Below are 12871 nucleotides of genomic sequence, written 5' to 3' on the forward strand. Positions count from 1 at the left end.
GTTGGCGTATGGCGCTCGTTGGAGCGTCTTGGTAAAGGCAGTCATGGAGACGAGAGAGTGGACCGGCAGGCGTTAGCTCACACGTCAGCCCAGACTTTTCACGCCAAGACTTGACACCAGATTTGACACCACGAGGCAACGCTATCCCAACATGCACCCTGGGGTCAGAAAACAGGATGTGGAACAGTGTGTGGAATGGAAAGGTCTCCCGTTGGCTCTCTGTCTCCCAGTGTGGCACGCTGGAAAGCCTCACCAGGTGATGTTGGAAGCACACGCTTACACCAGGACACAAGGTGCTGCTTCAGAGCTGCTCACGTTCATCTTAACGTGGCGTAAACAACAGCAGGGCTGGGGTAGAGGCCCGGGGGGGCGGTAACGGACTGCTTCTCACTCTCTGCAGTCCCTGCACAGTTAGCCAGCTGATGAGGTTCAATCCTGAGGACAGTCGATAAAATGAAATTGCATTCAATGCTCCTCCTAAACTCAAATTAGCATCTTGGATTAAAGTCTCTCCAATCGTATAACTCGTTACATGGTAAGTAGTAACTGTTTGATAGACCAGAGTAGAGGTCAAGCTCTCTAGCAGATAGGCTATCTTTAGAACTGAGCATTCTTTTTTTTATATAGGGAAAGAACAGCATCTGAACAAACGTTTTAGGCATTAATAGAATGCTTGTAGATTGAAAGTAACTCTATCTGTCCAAGTGTTTAGATGTCATGGAGTGTCAATGGGCAGGCCATAAATATTACATTAATGCATCACTAGCACTCAGCTTGTGCTGTGAAACTCCTCAGGAAAGTCGTGCTTATTGAACTTAAACTGAGGTGTAAGTTCCTTAACAAAAATCTACTTTCCAATTACATCCTGTAACCAAAGTCCATGTAGAGAAGTATCTTATCTTTATTCTCACACAGACACAACAAAAATGTAACATTCCCTTGATTGCAAATCTGCCTTTAAAAACAAACAAAGCAAAATGTTAGGCGATAGGACCCTGCAGATCCCAGTCCAGCTTTCACCTCCTTGTTGACAGAATGAACGGTAACAACCTTCCACCTGAAGTTCACATCAATAACTCTGAGCTAACTGAACTTTTATCACCCAGTCAGCATAACATAACAACCCAATGGAGCTCCACATGGTGTGGGTAGCTGTGCTCGCCTGCTGGGTGCTGCCTGGGCTCCAGCAGGCGGACTTGATATTCCGCTGTCCGAGCTGCACGGCAGAGCGACAGGCCGTCTGTCCGAGGCTTGTCGCTAGCTGTGTGGAGATGGTGCGTGAACCGGGCTGCGGTTGCTGTCCGGTGTGTTCCCGTCTGGAGGGGGAGCTGTGCGGCGTCTACACCCCGCGCTGCTCCACCGGGCTCAGGTGCTACCCTAGCGCAGACTCGGTGCTGCCGCTGGAGCAGCTTGTTAAAGGGTTGGGCCGGTGCTCGCGCAAAGTGGACTTGGAACCAACGGCGGGTCAGGAACACCTGGACGCAAGTGGTGAGTAGCATCGGCAGTAATGCTGTTAGAAATGTAGATGCCCTATATACACAAACATGTTTAAATGTAGATTTAAAAAGGTGTTTGGAATCACTCAGAAACAGCACTGAAGGCCATCTACAATAGATGAATGGGCTGTAGTAACGTCATGGATGTTGACTAAATTGTGTGTTTAATGGTGGAGGATATGCTTCATTCAAAAATATGATTCAATGCTGGAAAGAGTTTGGATAATTCAGTCTGAGATTACATAATTTGAAAGCAGTTTCCATGAAACACAACTCTCTAACTGTTAACACAGCCAGGGTACACGTCCATACGCTCAATGCAAACAAACTAATCTCCTGGAGTCTAAAATCAGGCAAACCCATCCCTGATACTTTGACAGGAAACAAGCGTTTTGGAAGTTGAGTTCTCCTGAAACGATCCTTTCCTCCCTGTCACCAAACACCCCTACTACGACGTCAGCCGTCTTTCACCTGGTATACGTCATACAGCAGTGCTGCAGCTTGGATATCCAGCCTGCTGAGGCCATCGTTACATCGTACCATCGACAGGAGGGTTTCCATGCCTCTCTGACATCAGGACTTATCGGTGCTAGCCAGGTTAGCAGAACACAGGGCCAAATCAAGCTCAAAGTGACACAAACCTTGAAATGTTCCTTTAATAGATTGGTCTGTGAACATGGAACTTCCACACGCAGGCTATTGAGCTGTGGAGTCTAAGTATACAGAGCACTGTTTGACTTAAAGTACAAAAAAGTATTGACATTGTGACGTTTTTTGCTGAAATTGGAGGGAGATGGGTTTAAAAGGGGAAAAGGGCGAGAGGTAAAGGTTTCTGGCAGAGATTTGGATGACAATTTCGGACTTTGATCGCCAGCTTTTCCAGTCATCACAGACAGAGCCTTGTCACAACAACAGTCTCAGAGAACCTGTGCTCACACAGGAGGGAGAGAGCAGAGAGCCTGTGCTCACACAGGAGGGATACTGTGAAAGCTCTGTGACAAATGTGGTCAGAGTTGTTCGATGTACAAGGCTAGTATTAGTAGGCCATGGCTCTTGAAAATGATTGTATAGTTCAAATGAACACCCAGAAGCACCAACTCTTTTTTTAAGTAACTGACAATGATGAAAGTGTGTATGAATCAAAAACATGAACATGTCTTCTGAACTGTTCACATTTACTTGAGTACCTACCACCCAAAGCACGTCAGTTCTTTTGTCATAGGTCCTAAATTGCCTCTTGGAAGCCAATGGAGCCGATCCTCCATAAGAGTTATGGTGAACTCAGGTTTTAAACCCAGGTTCAAAAGGTAAGGCCTCTGCCTATATGGTATGCTTACTACAGGGGCACCATACAATCCTTTATTTATGACAATGAATGTATCCTACCATTCTGTGCTTTAATTATTGTTTGTCAGCTGTGACGTTCTCCAGTTGTCTGTGTTGTTGTGTGACCGGTCGGCCCCTCTCCCCTGCCCGTTCTCCCGCGCTCCGCTGCAGTCTGCCTCAGCAGTCTGCCTCAGGAGTCTGTCTCAGCAGTCTGCCTCAGGAGTCTGCCTCACCAGTCTGCCTCACCAGTCTGCCTCAGCAGTCTGTCTCAGCAGTCTGCCTCAGCAGTCTGTCTCAGCAGTCTGCCTCAACAGTCTGTCTCAGCAGTCTGCCTCAGCAGTCTGTCTCAACAGTCTGCCTCAGCAGCCTGCCTCAGGAGTCTGCCTCAGCAGTCTGCCTCAGCAGTCTGCCTCAGCAGTCAGCCTCAGGAGTCTGCCTCAGCAGTCTGCCTCAGCAGTCTGCCTCAGGAGTCTGCCTCAGCAGTCTGTCTCAGCAGTCTGCCTCAGCAGTCTGCCTCAGGAGTTTGCCTCAGCAGTCTGTCTCAACAGTCTGCCTCAGCAGTCTGCCTCAGGAGTTTGCCTCAGCAGTCTGTCTCAACAGTCTGCCTCAGCAGTCTGCCTCAGCAGTCTGTCTCAACAGTCTGCCTCAGCAGTCAGCCTCAGCAGTCAGCCTCAGCAGTCTGCCTCAGGAGTCTGTCTCAGCAGTTGGCCTCAGCAGTGTGCCTCCTGACCGGTCGGCCCCTCTCCCCTGCCCGTTATCCCACGCTCCGCTGCAGTTTGCCTCCTGACAGGGAATGCCCTTGTTGCCCCCAGACACAGTAAGTGTGCCCAGACCTGCCTCCTCCCTTTCATACCCTCACCTGTATGTGTGTGTGTAAGAGAGAGACACATAGAGATACAGAGAGTGAGATAGAAAGAGTGGGCAAGAAAGAGAGAGAGAAAAAAGAGAGCCCTGGGTCTGATCTACATGTTGTTACCTGCAATCGTGGAGAGGATTTCTTGTTCTTCATGTCTAAACTGCGGCTTTATCCCTGACTATACCACAGGATTACTATCAAGATAGGAATATGGCACGATTCAGTCACTAAAATTAACAGACAAATGAATGATATGCAAGGCGAACTACCACTTCATAATGTCCACCTAGATTTTGCTATCTCAGACCCTTTTTCATGATGTGAGCAGCTGTTTCGCAATCTAATCTTGGTCCTGCTCAAGACCTCACACGAATATTAGACTGATGTGACTGAATTGGCAGGCATCAAGCTTGACTTGTAATGTAATAACTGTGTGCAACCACACCTTTTTCTGTGGTAACCATCGACAGCTGATATGCTCTAAGCAACGCACGAACCACAGGCAAACTTGGAAAGAAAGAAAGAAAGAAAGAAAGAAAGAAAGAAAGAAAGAAAGAAAGGAGAAAACTAAAAAGACTGGTCTTGAAGTGTTTGGAAAACCTGAGGAGAAATTGGCTATGGAAACAAGTGCTGTTGAAATTGTCCTATATCAGCTCAATTATTGGTAATCCCTCCAGCCCTGTGACAGCAGTGGAGGCATGAGGGTTCACAAGCAGCAGGACTCGAGGCTTGAGGGTTCACAAGCAGCAGGACTCGAGGCTTGAGGGTTCGCAAGCAGCAGGACTCGAGGCTTGAGGGTTCACAAGCAGCAGGACTCGAGGCTTGAGGGTTCACAAGCAGCAGGACTCGAGGCTTGAGGGTTCACAAGCAGCAGGACTCGAGGCTTATGGGTTCACAAGCAGCAGGACTCGAGGCTTGAGAGTTCACAAGCAGCAGGACTCGAGGCTTGAGGGTTCACAAGCAGCAGGACTCGAGGCTTGAGGGTTCACAAGCAGCAGGACTCGAGGCTTGAGGGTTCACAAGCAGCAGGACTCGAGGCTTGAGGGTTCACAAGCAGCAGGACTCGAGGCTTGAGGGTTCACAAGCAGCAGGACTCGAGGCATGAGGGTTCACAAGCAGCAGGACTCCTTGAAAGGATCCTTGGTCAGGATCGTTCCACTGGGACGGAGCTTGATTCGGTGACAGACTGTTTGGAGAGTTATCCAAACCTGGATTGTTTTAAATTCTTTCTCTAAAACTTCTGAAACGCACACTCATGCATGTAGCTTTCAACTAGAATGGCAAATCCTGATACAGACAACACGTCCTTCACTCGGACAGCACGTTGAATCTTAGAATAACGAACCACCAGCAACCCTACACAGCCAAGATACAAGATCCAACATGTATGTTCCTCGAGACACAGCAAAGGGCAGAACCTCATCTCGGCCTGTCTCTGCTGCTTCTGATGACGCTGAGTGATTATAAACATTCTCCTCAAAGAGCTGTTAAACCAGCTGAGAGGAGGGAAGAGATCCAAATCCTGTTGGGGCTGCAAATAGACCTGCCTGTGGGCAGTGAGCCCCTTTAGATTTGTGATTACATTAATGTTGCTTGTGGAGGACGTTTCCAAAAGAGTTCTTTGAGGAGTTGAACGAGGAGCCTGGGGGTGTTCTTGCTAGATAAAATCCATAATTCATCATTCGTTGTTTTATGGTTTTGTTCATCAGCCAACTCATTTTGTTTGGTTACACAGTATAAAAATCCACTATCTATTTCATCAGTGTGCAAAAGGCAAAACTCGCTAAAGAAGAAAGTTGAGCTTCAGTATCCAGTTGAAATTGTCTTCTTCGGATCATGAACTTGTTGAGAAATCTTGAGCGTGACCATGGCAACACATGTCAGACTCTAAGCAACATGGTAAATATAGCATATTACTCACTCTGTTATGAAACTTTTAGAAAAGCAGAGTTCAGGCGTAACGTTCAGTGCCAGAGTTCAGACAGCTTGTGACAGGTAAGATGGTGTTGCTAAGGATTTGGTGTTTTAGTTGATTCCAGTTTATTAACAACGTTGGAGAAACTCGAAGCAAACAAACTGACAGTTGCTGGCAAAATCCCATGTTTTCACAAAAACCAGGTTGTCTGTACTGCGGGTAGTGTAAAAACAATTCCATTACTTTCTATTATTTTGAAGATTATGGCAGCACATCAACATGTTTCAATCATGACAGTAAGACATCAACCAAAACGCTAACTGCTGTAGACGTTTAAGCGGCTGAACATCATCCTGTAAAACAAACACATCCCTCTGCCTTGAGAGAGTACACACTCTCACTGAACACCTCTCTCACACACACACTCACACACACACACACACACACCACACACACACAGACAGTCTCTCTCTTCTCTCTCCCAGACACGGTGCCTGTGAATACCTGGGCAGAGTCACAGGGTTGCTGTCCCTTCCAGGAGTGATTTACAGTCTCAGAGTCTCCTGTTTGTGCTAACCCTAACCTTAATTACAGATGAGAGTTGGTGGAGCAAGACGCTCTCTCTCACACACACACACACACACACACACACACACACACACACACACACACACACACACACACACACACACATACAGCCTCTGGCAGGTAGTTCAGGTACAGAGTTCTTACTCAGCAGGAATAGCAGTCAAAGTGCTTCCTGCTTGTGTGCTCTCTCACTGCCTGGCTGTGTAGTCCCTGCCCTCAGTCAACACTCTAGTCTCACACAGACTTTGTTGGAAAGAATCTCTCACTTTCAATTACTGTATTATTATTTTACAGTAAAAACGTTGTAGTTACTGCAGGTCAGTAACCAGTCTGAGGAGACTCCTAAAAGAGAAGCACAAACGAGCTGTCATGAGAAACACCCTGTGTCCATGGAAACACCCTGTGTCCATGGAAACACCCTGTGTCCATGTGGGACTGAATAAGAGTGACTGCTGTGAGGCACACTTCCCAAACCTGCTAATCACTCAGCCTGGGTGACATGGGACTGGAGGTGGACCTATGTCAAATAGGTCACATTGATGAGCGAAGACCCTTCTGCTTTCTCTGCTTCCAGTAGGCAGCAGTGTTGGTTGCCAAGAACATGTCTTTGAATTCTGACAGATTCCATCTAAAGAGAAGTGTTGATGGGTGACAGCGAGAGACAGCTTCACAATGTTGGAGTGGTTTTTAAAACTGTAGTTAGACACAAGGCTTCTACACAGGTTCCAGGGTTCAGCTCCTCACTCATTTCTTCCTTCTCTCTCTCTACAAAACAAGAAAAATAAGTACATTCAGTTGGGCAAAAGTGCATGAGCCCTTCGGAGTATTTGAGACTGTCGCCAAACAAATGACTGTCCTGACCACTTCTGACTGGGTTTTTGCCCTGCAGGAAGTGACATCAGAGTGAGGCGTACCCGCACTATGCCCCAAGGAGTCATGGAAACCATTGTGTGTCAGAGTCACAGAATGGCTTCACATTGTTTGACTCAACCTGTCATTAGAAAACAGTCTCTTTGAAAGTACCTCATGATTAAAGAGAGAGCATGTGAGAAAACAGATGTGCTTGAGTCACAGTATGAACTGTAGTTTACAGTAACTACACCTGCAGTTAACTACACCTGCTGTATGTCATCCATTGGCAGATCTCTGCTTAACGAAAGTATCGACAGTTTTGAGATTATAAACTGGACCTTGTTTACTTTTGGGTGCTCATTGGACCCTGAAGGGTTATAAACATTTTAAATCAAACTAAGGTTTTACATAATATGATGTGCCAATAATTCTGTCCAGCGTGATTCTTGAAAGAATAACTGTAAACAAACATACCCAGTTCTCTTAACCCAACAGCTCAAGCCCCTAACTCTAACCCAAAACAGGCCAGTGTTCCGTCAAAACCAAAGTCGATTGAATCCCTTACAATATTGCATCAGAAACTCAATTTCATGAAGTAAAAAAACAGATTGTGCTAGACATAGCATATACCTGGAACACTTCAATATATTGAAGCATGTCTGTATGTGTGTGTGTGAATGATTATGTGTGTGTGTTGTTATGTGTATATGTATCTGCGTGTATATATGTGTGTGTGTGCGTGGCCCCACAGTGGAGGTGCCGACCACTGACAGCCCTGTGTACCTGAGGCCTCCGCTGGAGAGCTCCAGGCTGCGGGGGAAGGTGTCCGCTATGCTGCAGTACCACAACGACATCAAGTCCCGCATGAAAATCAACTGCCCAGAAATACCCAGGGGCCACACACAGCCTCAGGTGAGACACACCCAGGGCCCACACACACCCAGGGGCCACACACCCAGGGGCCACACACACCCAGGGGCCACACACAGTCTCAGATGAGGAGAGTCCCCATGCATCACCACACAGCTCCTGTGAAGGCCCAGAATATTCCCTCCTGCCTCTCTCTCCCAGAACCATCCCAGACAGGAAGTGTTTGCCTGCTGCAGGTCATTAAGGACTCAGGAAGCTCCGTTCTCCTTGTCTCCACAGGGGTCAGAGGTTACCTGGCAGGGCATGTTGCTCAACACAGCAGTGCCCTCTTCTGGGTACATACACACACACACACATCCACACTCCCCACACCACACCACACCACACCACAAACCCCTCCCACCCACACATACACACTCATAATAGGGTGTGTCACACTATGCTGAATGTCATCTGTAACCCAGTCCCTGTCCCACCACCACCCACCACCCCGACTCCCAAACTCTCCAATATAACCAAAGAAGCGCATGCATACATAAACATTCACATAAAAATACACTTACACACACACGCATTCTCTGAAACGCTGACTGACGTGCAGCAGTCTGAAGGGCTCTCCTTGTTTCCCGCATGCAAATGAGCGCAGCCTCGGGGGCGTGGCCTGGGGGCATGGCCTGGGGGCAAGGCCTGGGGCGCCCGAGAGGAACCACAAGTGTTTGGATCCTCTGGAACAATAATATACATGCCTGCATTTTCCACCTCATTTAACAGACCGCATCGCAGCATTTAACAGACCGCATCGCAGCATTTAACAGACCGCATCGCAGCAAAACTCTTAATATGGGGGCTGACAAAGACAATCGATGAGAGTGCTGGAGGCAGCGCTGGAGGCAGCACAGGGGACGATGCGTAACGTGGGAGGCTGGGGGAGGCTGGGGGAGGCTGGTGGCGGCTGGGGGAGGCTGGGGGCGGCTGGGGGCGGCTGGGGGAGGCTGGGGGCGGCTGGGGGCGGCTGGGGGCGGCTGGGGACACACTGTCCCCAGCCTTGTTGTCCAGGTCCCAGCATGGTGATGCTGTTTGTTCGTGGGTGGTCGTGGGTGGTCGCGGGGGACTTGTGTGAAAACATTGCTGAAATTCATTTGAACTGCTTTCTAACTGTGCCTAATCAAGCTTGCCCGGCTTAGCATAATGAAGCTCACAGAGTTCCCCCCACCAGACAAGTAAACACTCACCGGCTTTTAGAATATTTTGAATCTGTGTTTCACCAAGGTCAGGTGTGTGTGTGCGTGCGTGACTGTATAGGTCTGTGTGTTTGTGTGTTTGTATGTGTGTGTGTGTGTAGGACAGTTCCACCTGACTGAGCCTCCCTCCACAGCCTCTCATCCCCAGCCAGGTCAGCGGAGCACAGCGCTGCACTGTGCTGGAGGTGTGTGTGTGGGGGGGGGGGGGGTTTCAGTCCAGAGGTTTTCAAAGGTCTCCTGGACTTTGAAACCAGGTGAGTCTAACAATAGCCACCATTACATCCTGCTGTGTTGGGTTCTCAACTGTGCTGCAATTAAACTGTAACTGAGGTGCTGCAATATATGAGAAGTAGTTGTTCCTGTGTCCTATCCTGACAGAGCGCCTGCCAACAGGAGCTCAGCAGGGTGCTGGAGCATATCTCCAAGATGACCTTCCAGGACAACAGAGGCCTGCTGGAGAATCTCTACAAGCTCAAATTCCCCAACTGTGACAAGCATGGTCACTATAACCTCAAACAGGTGAACCTGTGTGTGTGAATCTATGTGTGTGTGTGTGTGTGTGTGAATCTGTGTGTGTGTTTGTCTTTATTTAGATGTGTTGTAGTTATAAACATGTCAGAATTTCAATTCACTGTGTAGGTAACAAATAATTTCTTATAGAAATTATCAAGCATTTGAAGAACCAGCATTATACAGTACCAACCCAGAAACCTGTCTGTGTACTGGATATCTGCAGCTTTTTTTTCTAAAATACCCACGCCCCTCCCCACTCCTGGGCTGTGTCGCTGACACCACCAGCACCCCTCCTCCCTCCAGCAGCATGTTGTCAACAAGGAGCAGGCCACAGTGTCTCATCCCCAGTTACCAGGTTAACCAGTTACCAGGTCACCCAGTTACCAGGTCACCCAGTTACCAGGTTAACCAGTTACCAGGTCACCCAGTTACCAGGTCACCCAGTTACCAGGTCATAAAACCTTCCCAGACATCAACCAGACAGCTGGATAACTTTGAGAGCAGGAATAATTTGAAGAGTTTTCTTTGCCTGTCTGTCTTTCTGTCTGTCAGTGATGCTCAACAAATCTTTGTGAGCTGGTCTGGCCCAAACAGTCGAGCTGCATTTTGTGTGTCTGCCGTTCTAATCCTCTCGCGCTGTGTCCGGGGTCGATCAAGGACATGGGATGCAGAGGGGAGGGATAAAAAGGGCGAATGAAGAGGAAATTATTGTTTTAAGAAACAGAAGTAACATGTTGGTTCCCAGGGCTCAAGAGAACAGCACCTCCATAACCCAGCCGTCCCTCTGCTAATTACTGTAACTGTCACTTTTTGTTCTTTCTCATTGAACAAAAAAAAAAGGATAGTCTGTTCTTTTCTGGGGGGCGGAGGGTTTTTTGTTTTGTTTCCTCTCCCGCGCTCGGCGTATAGCTGTGTCCAGTTCAATTATGACCTCATTTTTGGGGGTGAGAGAGAAAAGAGGTCTCGGTTGGGGGTCTGGTGGTCTGCTGGCATGCAAGGGGGAGGCAGGGGGGTGGGCGGGGGTGTGGGCGGGGGCGTGGAGGCAGGGGGGAGAGGATGACCAAGGAATGGGCTGTTATTGGGGTTGTAGAGCCCCACCCCTTCTGTCTATCCAAAATCTCGTCCAATAGCATCACGCCGCCTGTCCTACGCCCATATCACACCCCCTCCTGTACACCACTCACACACCCCCCTCCAACACCCCTCCCCTGCTTCTGTCCCGGAATCTTCCTCCTCCCTCCTCATCATAACAACTCTGTTTCCCACCGTGTGCCTGTGGATGTCTGTGTAGTGGGTGTGTGTACACTCACGTGTGGTTTTGTGTGTTGGGTGTGTGTGTCTGCTTATGTACGTGTGTGTGCTTGTGTGTGTGTGTACTGACGTGTGTGTGTGGTTCCAGTGCAACATGTCCACCCACGGCCAGAGGGGAGAGTGCTGGTGCGTGGACCCCGTTACAGGGCTCCACATCCCCACGTCCCCCCGGGTGAGAGGAGATCCCAACTGCAGCATGTACCTGGAGGAGCAGGAGACCCCCCCCACCCCAGCCCTCCTGAAGGAGTGACACCTCAGCTGCCCCCGCTCTGCATCCGCTCATTCAGTCCACGACTACACCATTTCCTTTGTGTGTTTACTTGAAGAATGTGTACCTATCGACTCACTCTGAGGCAACATATGATATTAAAGCTTAAAAGAGAACCCTATTAATAACCATCGTCATCCCAATTAATGTCCTAACGATAAACGTGGTGAAATCCTGGTCAATATGTGGGTGCGTTTGGTGTGTATGTACCAGAGCTTGTGTGTGTGTGATCTTGTGTGACTTTGTGTGTGTGTGTGCAGCAGCTATGCCTCCTGCTATTCATAGGTGCGGTCCTGAGAGTTGCATGGATGCCTGAATTTACACAATGCTAATCACGGGGCTGCCTTGCATGGGATACGACTGCTTCACCAGGCAGCCTAAAACTGTGCAGCTTCCTTTGGACTGCAGCTGCTTGGATTTGTGGCATGCAACGTTCAGCCCTCTCACCACAGCCCAGTCAGTAGGTGTTGAATTCACAAAGTACCCCCAAAGCCCTTGACATAAAACATCCCTGCCTGCATGTATGACATTTTACTATCATTCAAGAGATTTAAATGATGTCGTAAATGTATAAATACGTCTGTCATGTTACCAGAAGTGATAGAATTATGAGCTCCAGTAAGATAAGTGTTTGTTTACCTCAGTACTAGGGTTTAACAGTTCCTCTGTGAATGTGTGTAGGGTTCTGATGAGGCACACCTCATGCAATCATGGTTACGCTTTCTTCTACATCAAGCAGCAGCAGGAGAGAGACAAGAAGTGCATGTAGGCAGAGTCTACCCCACATCAGTGTCCATGTCCTCCAGCACCCCCTCCCCCAGCTGTGTGTGTGTGTGTGTGTGTGTGTGTGTTCATGTCTGTCTAACCTTGTTGGTCTGCATTTGTGTGTGTGTGTGTTTGAGGGGAAGGGTACCTGGGGGTCAAGAGGGAAGTCGCTGACTTAGGGAGGAGGGGGTGAGGGGTGTGTGTGTGGTGGGTTACTAATGAAGTGTTGACATGAGATAAGTTTGGGACACAGTGCAGACATTGACAAATGCGATACTACAGTAAATGGTTTAAAATGTCTATAAATAAACGTTGGTTCGTCCGCTATGCCGATGCTTTGGGTTTCACACGCACTTACACACTTTCACGCAAACACAAGGACAGGATAATGCTGGTCACAAGGCACAAGCACACAACTCTTCAGTGCTGGAGCTGAGGGGCCGGCTCTTCCTCCAAGCCTCTGTACTGGACCATCGAATAAACACATAGAGATGGAGGGAACATTCACATACATGACACACATGGCTACACAGACGCTGTCCAAAGTATCCTACCTCAGCGAGTGGAAAAGCTCCAAGCCATGCAACACTGACGAGCCCTGCCAGTCCAGCAGATCAGCCCTGCCAACACAGCGCCCCAGGCAGCTCTGCGCCCCAGGCAGCTCTGCGCCCCAGGCAGCTCTGCGCCCCAGGCAGCTCTGCGCCCCAGGCAGCTCTGCGCCCCAGGCAGCTCTGCGCCCCAGGCAGCTCTGCGCCCCAGGCAGCTCTGCGCCCCAGGCAGCTCTGCGCCCCAGGCAGCTCTGCGCCCCAGGCAGCTCTGCGCCCCAGGCAGCTCTGCGCCCCAGGCAGCTGTCAGTGTTGCAGGGTGATT

General features: G+C 49.1%; 1 protein-coding gene across 1 annotated transcript; it reads left to right on the top strand.

The window, feature by feature from the left end:
• The first annotated feature begins 1072 nt into the window (after positions 1-1072).
• Positions 1073-11364, top strand: LOC146233278 (insulin-like growth factor-binding protein 2-B). Its single transcript, XM_084689234.1, has 4 exons — positions 1073-1488; positions 7785-7945; positions 9523-9663; positions 11057-11364. Exons 1-4 carry the CDS (start codon positions 1128-1130, stop codon positions 11216-11218), a joined length of 825 nt encoding a protein of 274 aa, XP_084545360.1. The 5' UTR covers positions 1073-1127; the 3' UTR covers positions 11219-11364.
• Positions 11365-12871: the final 1507 nt, after the last annotated feature.

This window comes from Hypomesus nipponensis, chromosome 23 (assembly GCF_054491055.1).
Source record: "Hypomesus nipponensis isolate SF chromosome 23, ASM5449105v1, whole genome shotgun sequence".
Lineage (NCBI taxonomy): Eukaryota > Metazoa > Chordata > Actinopteri > Osmeriformes > Osmeridae > Hypomesus > Hypomesus nipponensis.

What these genes read in the sequence shown, in the direction of transcription:
- LOC146233278 (XM_084689234.1), top strand. Translation starts at nt 1,128, where the DNA reads ATGGAGCTCCACATGGTGTGGGTAGCTGTGCTCGCCTGCTGGGTGCTG. An exon ending in GGAACACCTGGACGCAAGTG is followed by an intron (nt 1,489 to 7,784) that starts GTGAGTAGCATC and finishes GTGGCCCCACAG; the next exon opens with TGGAGGTGCCGACCACTGAC. An exon ending in GGGGCCACACACAGCCTCAG is followed by an intron (nt 7,946 to 9,522) that starts GTGAGACACACC and finishes CTATCCTGACAG; the next exon opens with AGCGCCTGCCAACAGGAGCT.